Source organism: Bombus affinis, chromosome 15 (assembly GCF_024516045.1).
Source record: "Bombus affinis isolate iyBomAffi1 chromosome 15, iyBomAffi1.2, whole genome shotgun sequence".
In the NCBI taxonomy this organism is placed as follows: domain Eukaryota; kingdom Metazoa; phylum Arthropoda; class Insecta; order Hymenoptera; family Apidae; genus Bombus; species Bombus affinis.
The window spans coordinates 6,556,672-6,577,853 of record NC_066358.1 but is presented as its reverse complement, the minus strand read 5'-3'; the positions used below and the strand labels follow the sequence as shown (position 1 = coordinate 6,577,853).

Sequence of the window (21,182 nt, the reverse complement as noted above, 5' to 3'; positions counted from 1 at the left end):
AGGATCCTCGAGGCTAGTAGTTTGATCCGTGCGAGGTCAGACGTGGCTCGATAAGCCTCCGACGGATATGCGCTCGGCTCAAGGTCGAGTGTTTGGAACCTCTTTCTGTAATTGGATTAACTAAACTTTCCACGTTGAAGGAGTGGAAATTTTCTTTTTTAATAAATCATTAGTGGACTGCGGACTTTTATGTAAATGCATATTTTCGAGAATATAATTAAAAAGGTAGAACGTCGGCCAATATACATAGGATGACATCGATACGCTTGATGCATCACTGATATAGTGCTAGAAAAATTCTTTTAAATTGTTGAATAATTTATAAATTAATCCGTAACCGTGCGTGGAAGATTTTTCTAATCTTTCTAAATTAATCCACTTTACTTTAGTTTAGTTAGAAAAATTGATTTCCAATCAATTACTAATCAATATAGAATTTCCTTTAGTTTGAACTTTTCAACAATATCGTATCTTTTTCAGGAATATTATTTTAATATACTATCTGCTTATCTCTCTATCTCCTTGAAAATATCTCGCACGTCCGTTTTTCAATATTCGTTTAGCGTCGTTTATAGCATGTGCTATATTTTAGATATCTTACATACTTTTTCATATCATTCTATGCATTTCTGCATCTTCAATTGTCCCATAAATGCATCAAAATTTACTAATTAATCATGTAATTATCAGTGTTATCGTATATTTAATCATCCGATGATATTCATGGAAAGCCAATATTCTTAAAATAATAGAAAACGTGCAGTGTTTTTTTTTTTTTGTTTTATTTCGTTTAAAGAAGAAGAGGAAAAAAGACAAAGATAACGAAGAGACAGAGGAAAACTCATCGAACTGATAAAATGTTTGGATAGTTGTTAATGGTGCCTCGAATGACGGAATTCCAGCGTATCGAATTCCCATTTCAGGAACTCGACTAGTCTATCGTTTCACCTGGACGATGGATCACCAAGACAACGTTAACCAGAGAAAAGTTGGATCGAACGGATGTTTTTCTCTCGAATTACAGGAGTAGCTGTATTATCACAGTATCATGCGCAGCATCGAGCAGGAGAAACAAATAGAACGAGATAGAAATAGAGATAGGTAGATAGATAGATAGAGAGAGAGAGAAAGAGAGAGAGCTGAGTTGGTCGAGAATTTCGCTTAGAAATTCCATCCACGGTATTCTTCCGCATTTCGTGACACAGCGTTACGATCTATACCTTTGCTGGATGCAAATGACGAAGTAATATACGTGCTCTGAGATGCATGAGAACGTGCAATAGCGATGACGACATCAAGCAACTCTATGTAGCTCGACAACTTTTCTTAATTTGCTATTCGTTACACTTTGTTCTTTTCTGGGAATTTAAGCGTAGTATTCTCAAGTCTGTAGAGAGAAAGAGTTTCTTCTGTTCATTGTCTTTCTTCTTCTTTTTCTTTCGTTGCAGATGGTTGCACACAAGCAGAACAGTTCCTTCTGAATAATTTTTTATTTTTGGCTTTGAACGATGGAGTAGAAACAGTTTTATATATAGATATGCATATAGTTTGAAGAGAATTTCCCTAGGTAAAAGTTCCTCCTGTTTCTTATTTCTTCGAGCGAACAGCGATCCGCAATGATATTCGTGCACTATTTCTTGCATAATTTCTTATTCTTGAATTTGAAAGATGGAATTGCAACGAACGGGTTAGCGTTCGGTATAATTTTACATGCTTTGTTAACTTCCTCAACGAGTATTTCGTCAATGTCAACAAAAAATGTTATGCTTTAAGGGTGTACGATACGAAACTTGCATCTATCGTCCATTGGATGTATCAAAAATTCCCTTGCGAAGCTGGTTAGCAACTAAGTGATTGCGGATTTTGTCATTAGGTGGTAATGACAGAACCCGCAATCACTTAGTTGCCAATCCAATATATGTACATAGAATATGTATAGGGTTGTCCGGAAAGTGTCTTTCTTTTACAGACACGTCTTTTACAACGGCGCATTTTTAGACGAACATGAGACCTAATCTGTTGAACGTTGTGATCTTTATTTTGATAAAACAAAATGGATCATACGTCATTCGATAAAATAATGTAAAACGGAAAATGTTGTGCATCCATTATTTTCGTATAAAACGAAAGGAACTTTTCGGACGACCTAATACTACGAAAGTACGTTTCCTAAGATTGTAATATTATCTCTTGCGAATGAATGCTATAGGAACGAAACTGGAAGATTTCTTGGAAGCAGTTGGCAATATGTGAAGCATTATTGCTTTTGTTGCAGGAATGTGCACATGTGGATAGACAAATCGGAAAAGAGAACACGCGTATCTCGAACTTGAAAGAAGACAAATGCGTACGTATATTTAAAGGAAAAGAAATTCATATATTTGAAACAGAGAAAATGATACACGAAAGAAGGTGAAGATAACTTTCTAACTAGATCACCAACAAAGGGATAGATACAAGCCTTTGCTACTTACGTTTCACTCCACACACTTGAGGCAGGCACTCGAGGCGCCTTCTGGCTTCTTTGTCGGACATCTTTTTACGTTTGAAAATTAGGTTTCTAGGAAATTACGATTTCTCAGGATTTTCTCCTTACTCTTAGCTTTTCCTGCTACACCACCAATGTTTTTTATTTTGCACATACTATTAAATATTAATATTACATTTTTATATATACACCTCTGTTTATAATTGTCGATATTAAATAAATCTGAAAGATCTCATGCGATACCTTAAACTATAAAAATTTCATATATTCAATATATATATATATATATATATATATATATATATATATATATATATATACATCCATAATTATCGTGTATCAAAAAATTTATTCTAAAAATACTCACAAAAATTATTGCATATTTGTAAGTTACTATAAAGTGCTATAAAAAATATTATAAAATACTATGTAGCGGCATATGAGTCAAGGGAAAATTGGAATATTATTGTGCCTTGGAAAACCAACGTTGTATTCGTTTGCTAGGTTTAAAGGTAAACGAACTCCGGACAAAATATTATCGTCGTTATTTGTGATCGTCAACGGGAGCTACTTTTTATAATAACAACTGTAGGTATAAATAGACGAACGTGCTCTCTAGGACAGTTCAATGGTAGAGTAATTAGCGAGTATTACGACAAACGTGAAACCAAGTCTGTGAAATGTCGCGGTGTTTGTCTCAAGGAATAAATATGTTCGTAAATAATAAATAAAATAATAAAATGGTTCGTACATAGTAATAATAATATAAAACAAAAAAGCCTTGTGCCTCTATTATTTCCTCATAAAACGAAAGAAAGTTTCCGGACAACCTAATAGTTACAGTGATTTTAATATAACCGACTATTGCAATTTTATCACTCGTCTCTTTATTAAACAAATCGACACATTTAATCTCAACTGTATCCAAGAACACATTCTGTTTTTCCAAAGGATGCATTACAGACATGATTTTCACTTATCAGGGTGAAGTTGACTTGCATTTTAGGGATAACGGAATTATGGAGATGCGGTAATTAGAAGTTAATCCAAAGTTATGAGAGCCGAGAATAACTGAGAAATGCAAATTTTGGTTTCGTGTAGCTCTTGGTATTATCGGGCGCGTTTCAACTTGCAACGGGATATCTTTGGCAGCTTCAGACTTCCGTAACTCTGGTTCGAAATTCAACGTCTCGGGCCATCACGTATTTCTGATAAATTGCGTCGTTACAAATTTAAGAGAGTCGTGTTTTATTACGACGTTATTGAAATTTCAAGATGTTTCGTGTAACATACGTACCTCATGCACATAAAATAATTTCGCCAGCTCTAGATACACACAATTACGATTATTACTATAGCTGGTATTTTTATGCATTCATATGAATATAAAAGTAATACAAAATAAATATTATAATATATATATATATATATATATATATATATATATATATATATGTTTATTATGTGTTACTATACTTTACTATATATACGATAATACAAAAAATACAGAATGCACGCAATATGAAAAAGTATCTAACGTATTCAAAGAAAACCACAGTTCATAACATTTAATAAGTGAAACGAAGCTGAATTTCAATAAATATCCTCGCTGTAATTATTACATTGTACATATGTATATTTCCTATGAACCTTTATGAATACGCGACGCCGTGAAATGTTTGAGAATATCGCAAATTTGCATGGAAATTGACGTTAATTGTTGGTATGTTTGCTTCTATTTAATTGTCTGAACTGGCCGCGGTCAATTTTATTCGCAATTTGTTTGATATGTGTTTGCGATACGTAGCACCAACTCGCGATTCTAATAACGTTTCATTGGCGTTTATCAACCTTGTTCAGCAAATATTAGGCGATCGCGCGTATCTCAACCGCGTTGCCAATGTTATTATATAAGTTGTCGCTTTCATCGTTTCACGAAGCCGTAAAATGTCCGTTTTAAGACCAGAGGAAAATTAAGGAAATAAAAGTGATGGAAAAATAGGAATTACGTACAAGAGATTTTTAGGATAAACGTAAGAAATGTAAAAACAAAGATAGCGTGTATTTTGGTAGATTAAAAGGCAAACGATAAAACTCGCAAAATAACGAGGCGAAAATTAATTAGAAAGTATAATAAAGTTATATAATAACTTTAATAAATAAATTTGTTTCCACAATTATCCTTTTACTTGCACTCGCTTTTACTAAACACTAACTACCATTCTCGACATAGTAAACCTGTTCGATAAATAAATTCGCTTAATTTCTCCTCTTTACGTAATACTTGACATTTTCTTCCTCGAAATAAAACACGAACGATTTTCCAAAGGAAAAATTATTCCACAAAACCTCCAAATACCATCGACTGAACACATCGCTCAGAAAGGAACGTATGCTTAAACGTAACGTTTGATTTTCCGTGGAGACAGAAATTGCAAGGGGAAAAAAAGGTAGGAAATAGTGCTGCTTGTCAGGCAATCCGGTTTTCGTTGGTATCACGATTGCCACTGGTATAACTGGTCCGATTTGCAGTGCTAAACAGCATTAAAATTCATGAAAACCCCTGGAGTAGCCATGCTTGGCTGCTCGTCTTTGCGCGTATCCCCGTCAAAAGAAATTCAAACAAACGAGTGCCTGTGGCGAAGTGGCTTACACTCGGCTTCTGCCCATAAATTTCCACGCGCACTGATTTTCACGCGCCACGTACAATCTCACGCGGAAACGACCGTCCTTTCCTCGTGTTTTTCACTCATTCACGCGTACGCAACGTTATCCACGACTGAAACGTATAACGCGTCTTTGTAATCAAAGTCAGCCTGGAAAACGTCCGATTCTACTTGAAACAATAAGCCGAGGATGTGGAAGAAAATATTTTTACGCGATTTTTCGTTTTCGTGGCAACTGAGTTTGAATATTGTTCGGATGTACGTTTGTTTCACTCGTATGAGGATCAACCAAGGATTTATCCTAACATCGCAAATTTTATACAATTGTAAAATGTTGGTAGAAGGAACAGCCACGAGGAAAATATTAAGCGAATCCTTGAAACTCTCTTTCATAGCCACGATATTAATTAACGATCGATATATATATAATAACGATAGTGTAAATCGATTGAAGAAGATTGGAAACGAAACGTGGATTCATAATGGGTTAAGGGAAAACGAAGTATAGTACTCGTTTGGAAAGTTCCATCAGTGTCTCGCAAGAACAATCTGTGTATCCAATTCTCAGAACTTCATTTTATGTTATAAAAGGTAGAACAGAAAGGAAGAAATTTTAAAGGCAAACAATCGTTCCATTCTCATCCAAAAGATTCATCTTCGAACTTTTTACAACTTCCATTCTTTCTCCCTCCCTCTCTCTCTGCCTCTCTTTCTCGAGTCATTTTTAATTTAATATTTCTCACACCTGGCGTCTTTAAATCGTAGAATAAAACCAATTTCAAGGCCGCTAGCATGGATTTCATGGTATCGTCTGGAAGGAAATTTCGAATCAGGAAAACAAAGGCTGCCTCCAGATGTAGCACCTACATTTCCGTCGGCAGTAAAGTATAGTCGATTCCTTATGTAACACTGAAAATATTCTTCGTATTATACGAGTGATACACGTATGTTATACAAATATGAACATTACGTGTGCGATTGGAACGAACTATTTATGAAAGTTGCAGTTTTTTATTCGCCTTTTTTTGTATTGCAAATAGTTTAATAATCTGTTATAATCGTATCCTGTGTCGTTAGTGAACGTTGCCGATCTGTTGCTTTATAGAAACTGCCTGAACGTTTCGATCGAAATAACGTATTAAAATTATTTCCGAATTAAGAACTAAATTTGTGCAACGTGACGATATAAGAAGTAAGACGCGTTTGTGTTTGAATTGTCCGCGTATTACAAAATATTGGAGAAGTTTATGAAATTGTAGTTAAAAATACCGAGACCACTACGAATCATCGTTCTTCTAAAGTGGATATATATCGTTGAATTTTATATACGAGTTAAGAAAGGATGTGCATTTGAATTTTCATTTGCATTTTCATTTGCATTCATAATATATTCCAGCCGTAATTTTTCAAGTTTCATTAAAAGATTTGTACTGGAAAGACCCTTGTCTCGTATATCATCTGAAAAATTTAAGTCAGTCAGTTACGTATTTTCCATGTCGTACAATTCGTGAACATTTTTACCATAACATTACAGATATGATACATACTTCTCATACATGGTAGACAAGTCCAAATGAGATATAGCAGGATTCCGCGCGTTAGGACAAAATTGTACTCAATGCTTCGTTAAACAACCCTCGATAGATGGAATCTGCACATCCAAACTCGTATTATTTAACCTGCAATTACTATAGCGGTCGTTATATCACGTACTTGTAACTGGTTCTAAGTTGCAAATATCATTAGTAGACTACGTTTATAGGAAATCTAAAACAGTAGAAACGTACAGAGTGTAAAAAAATACCTGTAATAAAAGGTGATAATAAAAAGCGGTAATAAAAAAAAAAAAAACAGCAACTGTTATAATCTTTGATGGGCGACATAAATTTTAAAGTAACGTCCCATTGCCATAGTCGCGTCAATAAAAATATAAAATTACACGAAATGCAGTCTGATCTAACTCACTTACAATAAATAAATTATTGCTCCGGTGTAAACAGATTTCCCTATGTTTTCCGTAGGAATTCCTGAATAAAGTTGTACCTTCGTGATATATACCAGCCGCTTTTATCTCTTTCGTATGTCGCAATTTTTCTCGTTTAGTTTCCTTTCCATCTACCTTTGTTTCCGAATATCTCACTTTGATCCTCCAACCCTTACTTTTTCTACGGTTGCTTCATTCCCTTCTGTCTTCCCTGGCTCATCCCTTTCTTCTTCTTTCGTTCTCACTCAGACCAACTGGTTTCTTACGCCAGCAGGTCCCTCCTTATCTACTCTGACCCGTGGTATCCTTTTTACCGCGTACAATATCGTGAAACGCAAGGAATAGCAACGAGGTCGTGGTTCAAGGCCACGTCTTTTCAACCACACGTGTCTCGCAATTTTTTCTTTCCTTCTCTCTTTTTTTTCCCTCTTTTCTCCTCTTTGATACTTGGCGACTTTTATCGAGGTCCTTTCTTTCCTTTCACGTCGGCCATTCGTACTCTTTGTTCGGCCGTGAGGTTATTACCACGCGAGCGAGAAAGGAACTTCTGGTTTCTCAGGCTTTCGCCAGCCAAGAAATGGGTTAAACGAAATTTTTCGGGGCCAACGAAGGGTTTCCTAAGGCTGGCAGATTCTTAAAACAGAAGAAATTTATATACCGCGCTGGATTTTCAACAGTTAAGAGTATCTTTTTTCATTTTTATCCCGTGTTTAAGGTCACGTGCAGCTTTCATGGTTATCGATGTCCACGGTGAGAATGATCGGTGGAACAGAACGTATCGAACTATCAGGTTGTCCGAAAAGTGTCTTTCTTTCTTAAACGAGATTTTTACAACAGTGCACCTTCGTACAAACGTGAAACCAAGTATGTGAAAATAATATAAAACAAAAAACGTTGTGCGTCTATTATTTCCTCATAAAACGAAAGAAACTTTTTGGACAATCTAATAGAATAGACCGTAAGAAACAATATCTTGCAGAGCTTAGAAAATCTGCAGCTTCATTGCCGGAGTCCTGTTTTTGTAGCACCTTGAACGAATTAATTGGGTCATGCTGTACTGTCGTACCCTTTTAGTATTGTATTTAGGCGATTAGGATATGTTTAGTAGAATCTAGTAAATGTCGTATTTATATTAACAAAAAGATACATTAATAATAAAATTAAATGTCGTTTATGTTTGGTTTACTTTTAGCAGTAGGATGTGTACAGTTTGTATGGTCTGTAGTTAAGAATTTTGTTCAAGAGAAATAAAGAAACGAATATTCGTATAAACAAAGATGCAATATCAACGGCCTGAATTTTTGATAGAAATTTCACGGGAATTCCTGGAAATTAGCAGCGGAGATTTTAATTCGAGAGGTTTTCAAAGGGAGAAGGAATTTGCATATTGCGAAAAATTCTTTTGTCCTGAGAATTTTGCTTTTGGGAAAAACGTAGGATGTAAGTAGTCAATTTTTAATCAACACTTTATATAGGAATTTTCTGTCGGAATTTTTTGGATATCAGCGATGGGCATATTAACTCGAGAGATTTTTAAAGGCGAAGGAATTTGCATATCAAAAAGAATTCTCTTAGCCTGAGAATCGTTGCTTCTAAGAAAAAGTAGCAAGAAACAAGTATTCAATCCTCAATGGAACTTTTCCAGAGAAAATTTTAATTTTTTTGGAATTTTTAACTTAACTCTTTATACACAACGCTATATTTGAATAAATTCTTAAATTGACTAAACAGTAAATATATTTTTAATAAAAATAGTTCACAATTTTGTGTTTTCTTTACAGAATCATCCGAAGAAACATATTTCTATTAATAATTATTGAAAAAAAATCTTTTCTTCACAGAGCGAAATATATTTGATTCTGAAAACTATAAATTGTAAAGATATCAACGTATAGTGAAGATTTCATTGTTGTTTCGTTCTTCTCTGACGACAAATAACAGATCGTGCGACTTTTTGTTATTAGGTTGCCCGAAAAGTTCCTTTCGTTTTATAAGGAAATAATAGACGCACAGTGCTATTTATATTATATTAGTTTATTGAATTATGCACGAACATAATAATAGAATATAACAAAATAGATCATAGCTAATTCAATAAAATAATATAAAACAGAAATTGTCGTTCATCTATTATCACCTTATAAAACGAAAGAAACTTTTCGGACGACCTAATATTCATTTTATCCTTCTATGATATCCCGATAGAAACAAAGCGTTCAATTCCACGAGTTTCACGGCCGTGAAACAGTAAGCACGTGAATTTAAAGTTTCGTTGTATTAATGTCACGGGTCAGGCATTTCGAGATTGAAACAACGTATTGTTACGGATCATTGAAATCCTTTCCTGTAGGGTTTTATTTACGTCGAAAGTAATAACAAAATCTAGTTAAAAGAATCTCGCTCGTAGGTGTCGTGGATACAGCTAAAAACAGAAAGATTTGATTAAAAAGATCAGTTTGCGTCAAGATGAAAGGTTTGATCTTATACACTTGTTGACATTCTTCCTTTACATTCGTTCTAATAAATACAAATTATCATTGAGATTTGTTTTTCGAGCTGGCTTCAGGCCATTAAAGATTCGTGGAATTCCATGATAACGAGAGGATATTTAATTTTCACACTGAGTGTATAATGAATAATCATTTCACGTTGCTAGAATATTAAAATGCAACATATTAATTAATTAGCATATTGGAGTTATTTTACGCGTTATACTTCTGAATACCGAGCGTTAATTACCCGATATTTGCCATGTTGCACTAGAATCGAACGAAACTCAATTCAATGTGTTATTGTCTCTCGTTCATCAAAATGTAAATTTCTACGAAGAATTTACGGTCTAATTATTACTTGTTATCGATTTATTCCTATCTTTGATTCCGTAGCATGATTAATTTCTACGTTGTAGGTTTTTGTATAAATTCGTATCTTCATGGATACAACTAAAAAGATGAGATCTACCCGGAGATTTGTTTCATCCTATGAAAATTATAACGAGTACTGTAATTTTCATATTTTCTGTACCTCTGTTCATTAAAAAGTCCACAATCCACTAATTATTATTTCCAAACATCAGAACTTCCCCAATCTGAAAATTATTCTCTAAAATTCCCCCCATTTCAAATTCAAATTCTGCCCGCAACCTCACACTGCCATTTACAATGCTGATTTATTTCGAGTTCAAAGATCTTAGCACGGTTATAACAAATTAGCTTCAGAGCTGGAAAACGTTAAGTATTCCGCCCATTTCAAATTCAAATTCTCCCCGCGACATCACACCGCTATTGGGTTGGCTATTTTGTCATTAGCTGGTAATGACAAAGTCGGCAATCACTTAGTTGCCAACCCAATATTTACAATGCTCGTTTATTTCAACTTCAAAGATCTTAGCACCGCTATAACAAATCAGATTCACACTTTGGAAATATCAAGTACGTAATAGAGACACCAAGGTATTTCCACGATGAAAGAAAACGACGTACCTACCAGGTACGAACGATTTTCTGAAAACACTCGTGCAACTTAAAATTCACCATCTTCGTACTACTTAGGACTTTCTGACAAAAGTGTGACAAAATTGTCTCCGTGCTAATAGACGCCGGATAAAACCTAATACACGGTGTGCATATCTCACGAGAAACTCTTGTAAAAGTGGCGTTCGTGAACCCATCAAGAATAACCCTGGTCGATAACTATCCCTCAGGATTAAGTTTCGAGGTAAAATCACTACGTAAGTTCCAACATAGTGTATCAGCAGCGTCTTCCATTCAGCTACCGGCATCTTCTATTATGTATGTAGCTCCTAATATCGCGGAACGCTTTTCGTATTCCGCAAACGTTCCAAGTTTGCCGTAAATTTCGACGAGCTTCGGTTAAATAGCCAGGGGAAGCTTCCCTAAAGTACACGAAATGCCTAGGTCCGCTCTGTGCGTGAACATACACGCGTCTCAAACGCTTGCTGATGGCTCGAGGATCGCTGATAATACGAGGGATGCCTGTAGACTCGACGCTGGTGATTTAGAGATTTATTTAACGACTTATGCCACGAACGAGTATCGTGAATAGCTGGCTGATGCTGATCGTGGAAAAAATTTCTAATAGAAACACATTTGTGAAATTTTGTTTCCTTTTCCAACCTTCCATACGACCATTCCCACTCGCCCTTCTGGTCCTCTTCCATAGAATACGGCAGCGAGAGTGCTCGTAGCTCTGATCCCCGAGCAATGAACGCGGAGTACGTCTATTGAGAAGCTGAGAATTTCGATACACCAACCAGTGGTAGAAAATGAAACTGTCGAGGGTGGATCTAGCGATATGATCGCGATGTTTAAATGGAGTGAAAAACGAGCGTTACATTTGTTTTAATGGTTTCACGTCGACCGGTATAATAAGAGTCGTAGGATTCTGTGACTTGGTGTAAGAGGTACCAATGTCGTAGCTTTGCAAAAGCGAGTTAAATCTGATATGGAGTTAGTGACAATTTCAAATTCTATGTAGAAACGACGATAAGACAAATGTCAACGTTTTTCACACAATAAACTTTGCGTGCAAAATACCAAAGTCAACATGGAATACATAAAATAACGTAAGCTTTGATTCACCAGTTTTGTGTTAGGAAAGAGATTTGAAACAACGGAAACTTGTGTGTTGCAAATTACTCGAACATGAATTTTCTAAACATAACTTTAAATATTAATATCTTGTAAATATATTGATACTTCTTGTAAAATTTATGCAACAGAATTTTCTCCTAGAAAAAGTAGAAGCAAGGCACGGTAGCTGATATTAATACAGATATGTACAATATATTATACTCTTCAATATGGAACAACTTTTTCGAGGTTGGACCAAACTTTGTTTGAGCATTTAAAGGGATTAGTTTACCAGATGTCGTGTAAAAACTTGCCCAGGAAATTGCAATTAGTCGGTAGAAGCATAGTTCATTCTTTACAGCTTTTTTTATCTCAGCCTGTAATGAAAATTTAAGCAACACATTTCGAAGATTTATGATAGTTATACACATGCTGAAAATTTCATCGACTAACCGTCGTAACCTCGACAGCAAAACCCTTGGAAACGGACATTTCTGAAACCTATAGCGTTTCCGTAGAATAATCAGCCGATGGTCTGATCGAAAACCTTTGCTACACGCATCTAAAAATTGCATTGTTTCTTCAACTTCAACGCAGGATTGTGTATGGATAAAATAAGAGTTATTGTCGAAATTCTATATTTTATACGGGATTAACATTTTTTAAAGTTGGTGTTGCGGAAATCGAGGTTTGGTTAGTTTCACTAAAGGGATTTGCAGGGTAGGACGATTCGTATTATCGGGGCCGATTAAAAATAAATATTGGCTCAATTAACGCGACCCAATCTGGCTCAGTTTGAGCCTGTTTCGATAGTGCCAGCTTCGATGAATTTTTGTGTTAATTGGCAATTTTTTAATGAGATCTTGAGTATTATATTCCATCGCTAATTTTTTTTTCTTTAACTCCTGTTGCTTACATTTTTATTACACTATTTTATTATCTTACCATGCTTTTACTATATTGAGGAAGAATTGGGTCAACGTGTAAAGGCTCAAAAAAATTGGAGATATCGAGCGAAGATGGAGCTTCCAGGGATTTTTGTGTTAATTGGCGATTTTTTAATGAGAAAATCTAATATTATATTCCATAGCTATTTTCTGTTTTTCTTTTCTTTAACTCCTGCTGCTTACATCTTTATTACACTATTTTATTATATTACCATGCTTTTACTGTATTGAGGAGGAATTAGGTCAATGTATAAAGGCTCAAAAAATTGGAGATATCGAGCGAAGATAGCCACGAATTTTATGCGATACGGAGATGTATGCCGGTTTGCGGCAGCATTTTTTACAGTCGGATATAAAATCACATAATTTTCCAGTGCTTTTACCGTCTGCTGGAAATTCAACATATTTATCATTCTGCAAAGGACGTTCCAAAGCAAGGGAGAAAAAAGGACGAAATGCTGGTCGTTTGCCAAACCTTTCAAATCTTTATTCTGATTTTTTTAATAAAATAATACCCAAATTCTGGGGACATTAAATCGATACGAAGAGTAGAATGTAAGGAATTTCATTGAAATACTACCCCGTATATTTTACGTCTGAATTATTGTTGAATTTAAAGAAAAGTCCTTGGAAATTTTCTTTCCATCAAGAAGAATGAAATAAAATGTCAGAAACGTTTTTGGAATATCAATTTACAAATCTTTCGTTCCAATAATTCTAACATATAAATAAATTTGTTGTCAAATTCTTCGCTCTCCTGTGTTTCTCGAATCATTTTTTTTTATCACTAAGGAATATCTCATGTTTAAGGAAAAATAAAATAATTATTACGTTAATATAAAGTTAATAATATAGAGAAATCTTCATTTTGTTTCGAGATATCGAAAATCTTGTTGTTTCCTAAAACGAGATACAGATTCAGATATAAAAATTCAAAGAAAGTAACGGGGTTCATTTTGCAAACTTGTAAGTTCGTTTAACGAAATAAATTTCTCTCAATGATAATAATATTCCTCTTAGAAAAATTACGAATTATCGAGACATAAAAATTCAAAGGACGTAGCAGCATCGATCCACGAAAGTAACAAATTTATTTAATATTTTATCTTCTTCAACGACTTACAGCAAAATGTGTATCATCGTTAAGCGATAGCGGTTCAAAATGTATATTTCTAACCGCTTTCATTGAGAACCGATAGCGGAAGCGAAGTCACGTCCGGAAATAATAAACGATCAGCATCGTTCGAACACCAGCGGAACACTTTTAACGAGCCACGTTAGATGTTCCGCTTATCAGGATTTACTTAACGACTCGAAAAAGCCTTTCCAATTTTACGCGACACGCGCTTCGGATCCTCGTTCGTTGAAATGTACACGGAATACTGAAAATATCACCGTTGTTGTTCTTCCCTTCTCCCTTATTTCTTAAAGGGAAATATAGTCTGTAAATGTTACTTTGTGCCTCTGGTTTTTCTGCTTTTTCGCCTTTCAAACAATCAATGGAAACGAAAAATGAGCTTGTTTTATAGGAAAGCCTCGTTTCGTGTATCGAAGAAAATAAATAGAAAATTTACGATAGAAGCGTTTAATCACAATTGCTTCCTTTTGACGAAACTAGAATTACAGCGATCTTACAGTCGAATGATGATTTGATGGTTGTTGTAGTCGTGCATATGCTTAGCCCAATATTGTGACGAATGTGCAAGGATAAGTAAAATTATAGGAAATGTGCTTTGGCTTTGAGAACTTTTCGCATAATTTTTCTATCGCGTCTAATTTCTATTTGAACGCTTATCACGGAAAAGTGTTATGTCCATGTCGTATGTATTGTTCAGAACATTTGGAAATTTCATTTGCGCTGTAAAAACACACTGTCGTGATTATATCGATCGAGTTTGAAATCAATCTGAACATGTGTACGGAAATCACAAGATATTTAATATAAAATTAGTATACAACATGAGTAGCCAGCTTAATCCTGCATACTATTAGCCTCGATGACTATTGAGGACTAATGTAATTTATAATTGGCCGTTTAATTATTTTTATAATTTCTACCAAATATATGCAACAAATATGTATCCTGTAGTTTGTCATAAACATTTTCATATTTGTTTCAAGCTTTACGAATAAAATCACGATAGTTGAGTCTCGTTACATCGCCAATGGAATTTTTAGGTTTCTGCCATAAAACACAGAATATTCATAAGAGTTTCTTACAAGTTTCGTAGGTAAAGGAAAATTACTAGAATTTGACGCAGTACAACGAAGTCCCTTTCGATGTTGAAGCATCGGCAAGTCCCTTTTATTAATAGCAGCATCGATCCTCGTCAATCAACATTATGCACATCGCGGTGCGCACAATCTAACGCATCAGAAATTGTGTGTGCATGATGCGTGACGTAAACCTGGACAGATTCACCTTATCCCGTCGATATACACGACGAACGAACTAAATTCCCGGAATTCCTTTGGAACAAAGCGCCTGGATTATGGTTCCGTGCCTTTTGGTCGAACCGAGAGTCCATTGGATTCCTGTGGCCCAGTTGCCTGGATACTCATCGATGAGAAATGAATAAAAGGCCGGTGTAACGTAATACCTACGACGTCCATCGAATTTAGATGAATTTTCATTTAAAATTCTTAAAGTTTTTTCAGACACGGTGCTTTCAATTTTCTATGCTTTTTAAATAAAATACGGCAGAGCTGTGTTTATTGGGGCAAAGTTTTAACGAACGCTCGACGTGTGGTCTTTGAGTTCTGTTTCGTTTGCCGGATAAATTATACTCGGATCAAACGATAAATCAGACAAATTATATTCAAACGCGATTCAGATAAATGAAATTTCACTGTGGCGGATTTTTTAAAGTCTTGTTTCATTTATTTACCACAGGCCTATTTTTATTACTTTTAGTAGCATACTTTTAGTAGCGTTTCATTGTACTAGTAGTAGTTTGAAAACATGTTTTGTATATAAAAAAATAAAAAGGAACTGAGATCAATTCTTCCTTTCTTCCTTCATAAACGAGCAAGCTTCTGGTTATAGAAGCTTAATTGACTAAGAACCTTGGGATTCCAGGGATTTCATTGATAGAATGTCTGCCAGGTTTCTTTATAAATTTAAACTATTTACGAACTTGCATACGTTCACCTAACATCGTCATCCTAACTTTTCCTGCAAATATTGTCAAAAGTTTCTCTGGGAATATTACCACATTTAGGAATTTTCATTTAAGAAGCCATGCAACCATATCGGCTTCAAGAAATCTAAATCTAAATCTTTTTTATATCTTTTTAAAGCTGCATATATCTAGAATACCATGGTAAAAGGTAAAAGGTACTTTGAAATTTTAAAAGATACCGAGGTTCCAACGCTGAATACGAACGCATTCTTTTACTTTAGAGGAAGGTTAACTTAAAATTTCGAACACGTTTTTCTCGAAACTATGTTCTTCGACCTTGCACCCAGTAGATCCCAGAAACTCTCCATTGGATTAACTCGAAATTTTTAAACGTTATTCCCTGAATTTTTTCGAATGTTTAAACTTGCTTTTCGTCAATGTGAAATCAAATGTTTTCCTTAACAAGCTACCATTTCTTTATTTTTCCAAACTATGAACAAGTTTTATGCTACATCGAGGATAATCTGTTTTCACCACCGTCATTTTCTAATTTTATGTGATACAAAAAAATACGAATACAGAGTTCAAATGTTGTTGGAAATTTGCTATAAAAATCTTGATCCTTCAGCAAATGTTTGTAGGCGAGAAAAAATGTTAGATTTACCCTACTTTTTTAAGCCTTTGCGCCCTTAAATGGCTAGATTCGCGATTGCACGCAAGAAAGTTTGCAAGATGATCTTTTAAGCACTGTTTTAACGTTATTGTCGCTACACGAAGTCTGGGCGAAGTATTAAAATTCTATGGAACTCGTGTGTTCTTTGAAAACGCGTATCTCGCGGAACACGCAAAGTTTTGACTCTCCTGTGAATATCAATTTGGACTAGACGTTTTAGTAACTTGCTGCTGTCTTAATGTTTAAATAAAACTAATATTCTTCCTTTGAGGAAGTTTTCTGAAGTGTGTCGAGGACATGGTTTATTCGTGTACTTTAACCGTAGCCAATGGGAAACGTATTTCCATCGAAACCATCTAACTCATCTATTTTATATACGTAACACGAATAAAAAGTAAATTGCATTTTCAAATTTTAAATTTCACTTTGTAATTTCATTCCCTAACTTTTACTTACGCAAACGTGTCCTTCTTAAGACTCGGACATTCTTTAAATGTATTTCTAAATTTCCTATCTTCCTGCAAAGAGAAACTAAAGTTGATCCTCCGACTAGACTCGTGTACGTATTTATTTACTAAATATTCAGATACTTGCTGATAAAATACTAAACGCGACGATGAAAAGCAGATTGTCAAAAAACCGATTCAAATGCAGAAGCCTGAAATAGGTGACCTCGACATTGAACGATCATGCTTACGGTCTCCATTCTACGTCAGAATATTTATCCACTCGCTATACGTATTTCTTCTTTCCAATGAAAAACAACCACTAATTTTAATATAAGATAATAATATATATATATATCATTCTATGTAATAAATACAATATAACATCGTTTCTTTGTTTCACAGGTCCACAATGAACAGTTCGACCAAGTGTCCGTAAACTCTGCTCCGGCTCTTGCGCGACAACCGAATCAAAGATCCATCGTGGCTCTATCGACAGAATCAAAGCGAAGATTTTGCATTTGGAAGGAGGTACGATGACCTTGCAAGAAGCGGAAGGCTCGCGATCGATGGTGACCGAGGGAACTCGCGACTCATCGACTGGTCCGTGTGTCAGCAGCTTGTCGAAATCTTTGATAATTCGATTGTCTAATCTCGCAACGACACGTTGACCATGACGTGGGAAAGGCGTGCGATCGTCGGCACGTTGGTTGGTCGCTTAACGAGGACGAAGAAAGCTCGTGGAGGGAAAAAAGGGATTGTCTAGAGGTCCCTGGTAATTGGATACCTGCGATTTACAGGCAACAGAAATAGAGAGAAAAAGGGAGAGAGAGAGAGAGAGAGAGGGAGAGAAAGTGACATTTCCAGAGAATAATCGCTCGTGTCTCCATCGAGCGATTTGGGAAGGTTCGATTGACGGCTAGTCGGCTGGAACAACGTGGGACCATCCGGAACAGTGAGCACACTGAGCACCGAAATGAAGCTCGGGGATAATATAACGATGGAAGGTGAGTTGGATCGTGTTCTTTTGACCAGGTGATGGTCGCGTGGCAACGGTCGCAAAGAGCAGAGAATGGTTTGGCAGAACGTGGAAATGATATTTTGAATATCAAACGGAAGAGATATCATAGATGGAAATAATATGAAGGAGAATATGATGTAAAAATTCTACTTTCTTCTTTGTTTTGTCATAAATTAGTCGAGTAATTGGTTTTTGGGATAAAGTAAGCAATGATAAAAATAAGATGATAATTATCTGTTGGAAAATGTCATCAGAATATGTATAGTTGCTTTTTTGGAAAGATTTATTGTCAAAGCTAATTTGTTTGAATTTATAATGTGGATTCGTAGTCAGGTTGCCTTCTGATGGCGAGTGGAAACACAAGCGTAGAGAATAACTAACACGTGGTCGTGGAATGCAAAGGCATTGATTAATAGGATGTTAAAAAGAAAAAAATATATAGGTGTAGAGATATACGTGAAACTACCAGTGTAATGCAATTTTCCATTTTGGAATTTCGTGTTTTTGAAGAGGTTCAAAAAATTCATAGAAACATTGATTTTTTTTATTTCTATGGTATTTTGTTAAATATCCAGACAACAGTTTGTTTCTTCCTTGAATTACATATTTTTGCATATATTTCTTATTTGGAAAAATGTTTTTCTCTAACGTTTCATACTTCAATTATTCTACCTTATTTGTAATAATTTTTATGTTTAATTAAAAAAAAAACCCTGGACGTCGAGTGCAAGAATTACAACGATAGAATACACGAAGATAAAAGGGACAATCGTTACTCTTATTATTTATTCTTTTTTTGAAGTGGCATCAGATTGTTAGCGACAAGGGCAATCATATTACATCTTTTTCTTTTTTAATCAATTTTAAATTGAGAAAAGGACGCGCAGTTGCTTGCTATTCAACTCGTTCTTAATTGTTTCGCTGTTATTGATTTCCGGAATGTGGCCACGTTTCCTCGTCAACAGGCTACGATCGTCGCAGTTTGCCTCATCAGACTTCGTTGACATACTCTCGCTCGTTAGCCAAATATTCAGGCAAACTCTGATGAAGCAAACTCCTCTGTTTACGAAACGTTGGCAGAAGCATACGAGACGTGACTACTGTTTCGAGATCAGATGATACGATTCCAACTTCAACGTTCTCTTGTTTTCTACCGTTTGTCTTGATTTCCTTCGCTCGAGAATTCTACACAATTTTTCCTGCAAACGGAGTTATTCGACTACAGCTATTTCTGATTCTCTGTCTGCCTTCGTTTTTTGACGTTGGAGAAACGTCTAATTTTATTATTTTTTCCATCCTTACTATAAAGAAAAATTAGAATGAAAATATCCGAAAATATTGCACAGGAGTCGCCTTTACCGTCCTCTAATTCTCTTTTTACGTTTTCTATCTTCTTATTTATTTGTCTTGGAGCAAGTTTTATGATTTTAGTTAACATAATCGAACAAGTTGTTTTGATATTTTTCGATTTACTCAAAAGTTTATCGTGCGGATGTTTTAGAAGAGAGCAAGAGATTTCGAAACCAGAGAACCGGGTTCGTTAAGATCATCTCGGTTTCTCTTTCTATCTTTGGATTAATTAATACCATTTAATCGACATGCCGAGGAGTAATACATGCCGTTGATTGGATTATCAGTAATCAATAACGACGTTTCATTACGTACGAGTTCATGCACATTCATGAACCAACGCAATGCGGATCCAACCGGTCGCAGTTGATTATTTTCTGATAATTTCGCGAAATGGAAACGGAAGTACGTGATTCCCACTAACCAATTCCTAGAAATACACAATTTCCTACTAACATTTGAATAACCTAATGTCCATTATCCTATATCCTTTCAAATCGAGTTCGATTCGAAACAGAAACGATATTCGCATGCTTTTGCCTACTTATTATGTATCTGTGCTATCATTCCTCTGATAAAATAATAACGACGTTCACTATCGTATATCAGCGATTCTCATTTCGAATAAAAATTGTGACGAGGATTTAATATGCAAATAAGATGGAAAGAAATTTACTTCCTTTCTTTGTTCGTTATTCGTCCATCTTACAATAATATCGATATTAATCATCGATCGTCTCCACTTCAAATTGAATTCGATTGAAAATATAAAAAAGTTCCACATTTTTCGTTATTTCTCTTAAACTTCTTTACTAAAATGAAAATAACTTTTTGATTGATTTTAAACCAATAGGATCTAAACCTCTGTAAAGCCGGTATTCTAATCATCAAAGGATTTCTCCAAAAATTAATAAAGAAAGACTACAATTTTCTACAATTTCGTCTAATTTTTGGACATCCTGATATATTTTCCGAATAAAATTCTTGTTAGACGAAAAATAATCCCTTAAAATAGTTTACGATCAATAATTCATACATTTATGCAAAAACGAATTTCCTGACTATCAGAGAACTTGAGTAAAAAGAAAAATAAAGGGATGGACAATTTTAGTGAATTTTAGGTATCTCGATGAACTGAAAATTGCTGTGCTAAGGGTAATCTCTCGATCAATTTCACCCGATATATTCTAAACCTTCCTATATACAACTTAAACCTCAGCAAATTCGTAGATTTCAATTATAGCAGCTGTGGCCGTTGGTTTCAACCCCTAAACGCAGCGTGCCCTCGGGGTTCGACCAGCAGGAGGGTCGCAGAGGGTCGAAAGAGGGTTGCTTCGTGACTCTTAATCGAGTTTACGTTGATTAATGGAGCTGACTGTCGATCACAGCCAGGCCTTGATATAAGCGCCACGATAAACTCGCCCTAAGCACGTAAACACCGATATCGATGACGATTCGATGCTCGTGTTTCCATGGAATTATCCCACTATTGCGTCGATGCATTTTTCAAACGTTGAAACTTGAAAAGTAGAGGAATTTAGGGATATAAGAATATCAAAATGTACGAGTTTAGGGATTTAGAGAGATCTAAGCGTGTAGAAATATGGGAATAGGAGAATACAGGAATGTAGAAACTCAGGGATATAGGAATTTGGTTACGCAAGAACGCAGAAATGCAGTAACGTGGAAATGTAGAAATTTAGGGATTTCAGGATATAGAGGTAGAGAAACATAGAGATATGTATAGCAATATAGGGATGTAGGAATTTAGGAATCTAGAGATTTAGAGATGCACGCATTTAGGAATCCAAGGATTTAGAAGTGCAGGGAGTTAGGGATCTAGGGACTTAGAAATGCGGGAATATAGGAATTTGGAAATATATAAATTTCAAG

The 21,182-nt window shown here is 35.2% G+C and overlaps 1 protein-coding gene across 2 annotated transcripts in view; it reads left to right on the top strand.

Annotated features, from left to right (window-relative positions):
• LOC126924732 (uncharacterized) overlaps positions 1-21,182 on the top strand; it is a 95,219-nt gene that overhangs the window by 11,642 nt on the left and 62,395 nt on the right. The window contains exons 2-3 of one of the 2 annotated variants that reach the window (XM_050739528.1): positions 2,276-2,347; positions 17,324-17,925. In XM_050739528.1, coding sequence (XP_050595485.1) covers positions 17,895-17,925 — 31 coding nt within the window. In that variant the 5' untranslated portion in view covers positions 2,276-2,347; positions 17,324-17,894. The remainder of the gene's footprint in view (positions 1-2,275; positions 2,348-17,323; positions 17,926-21,182) is intronic. The other variant, XM_050739527.1, reaches the window with a different exon arrangement.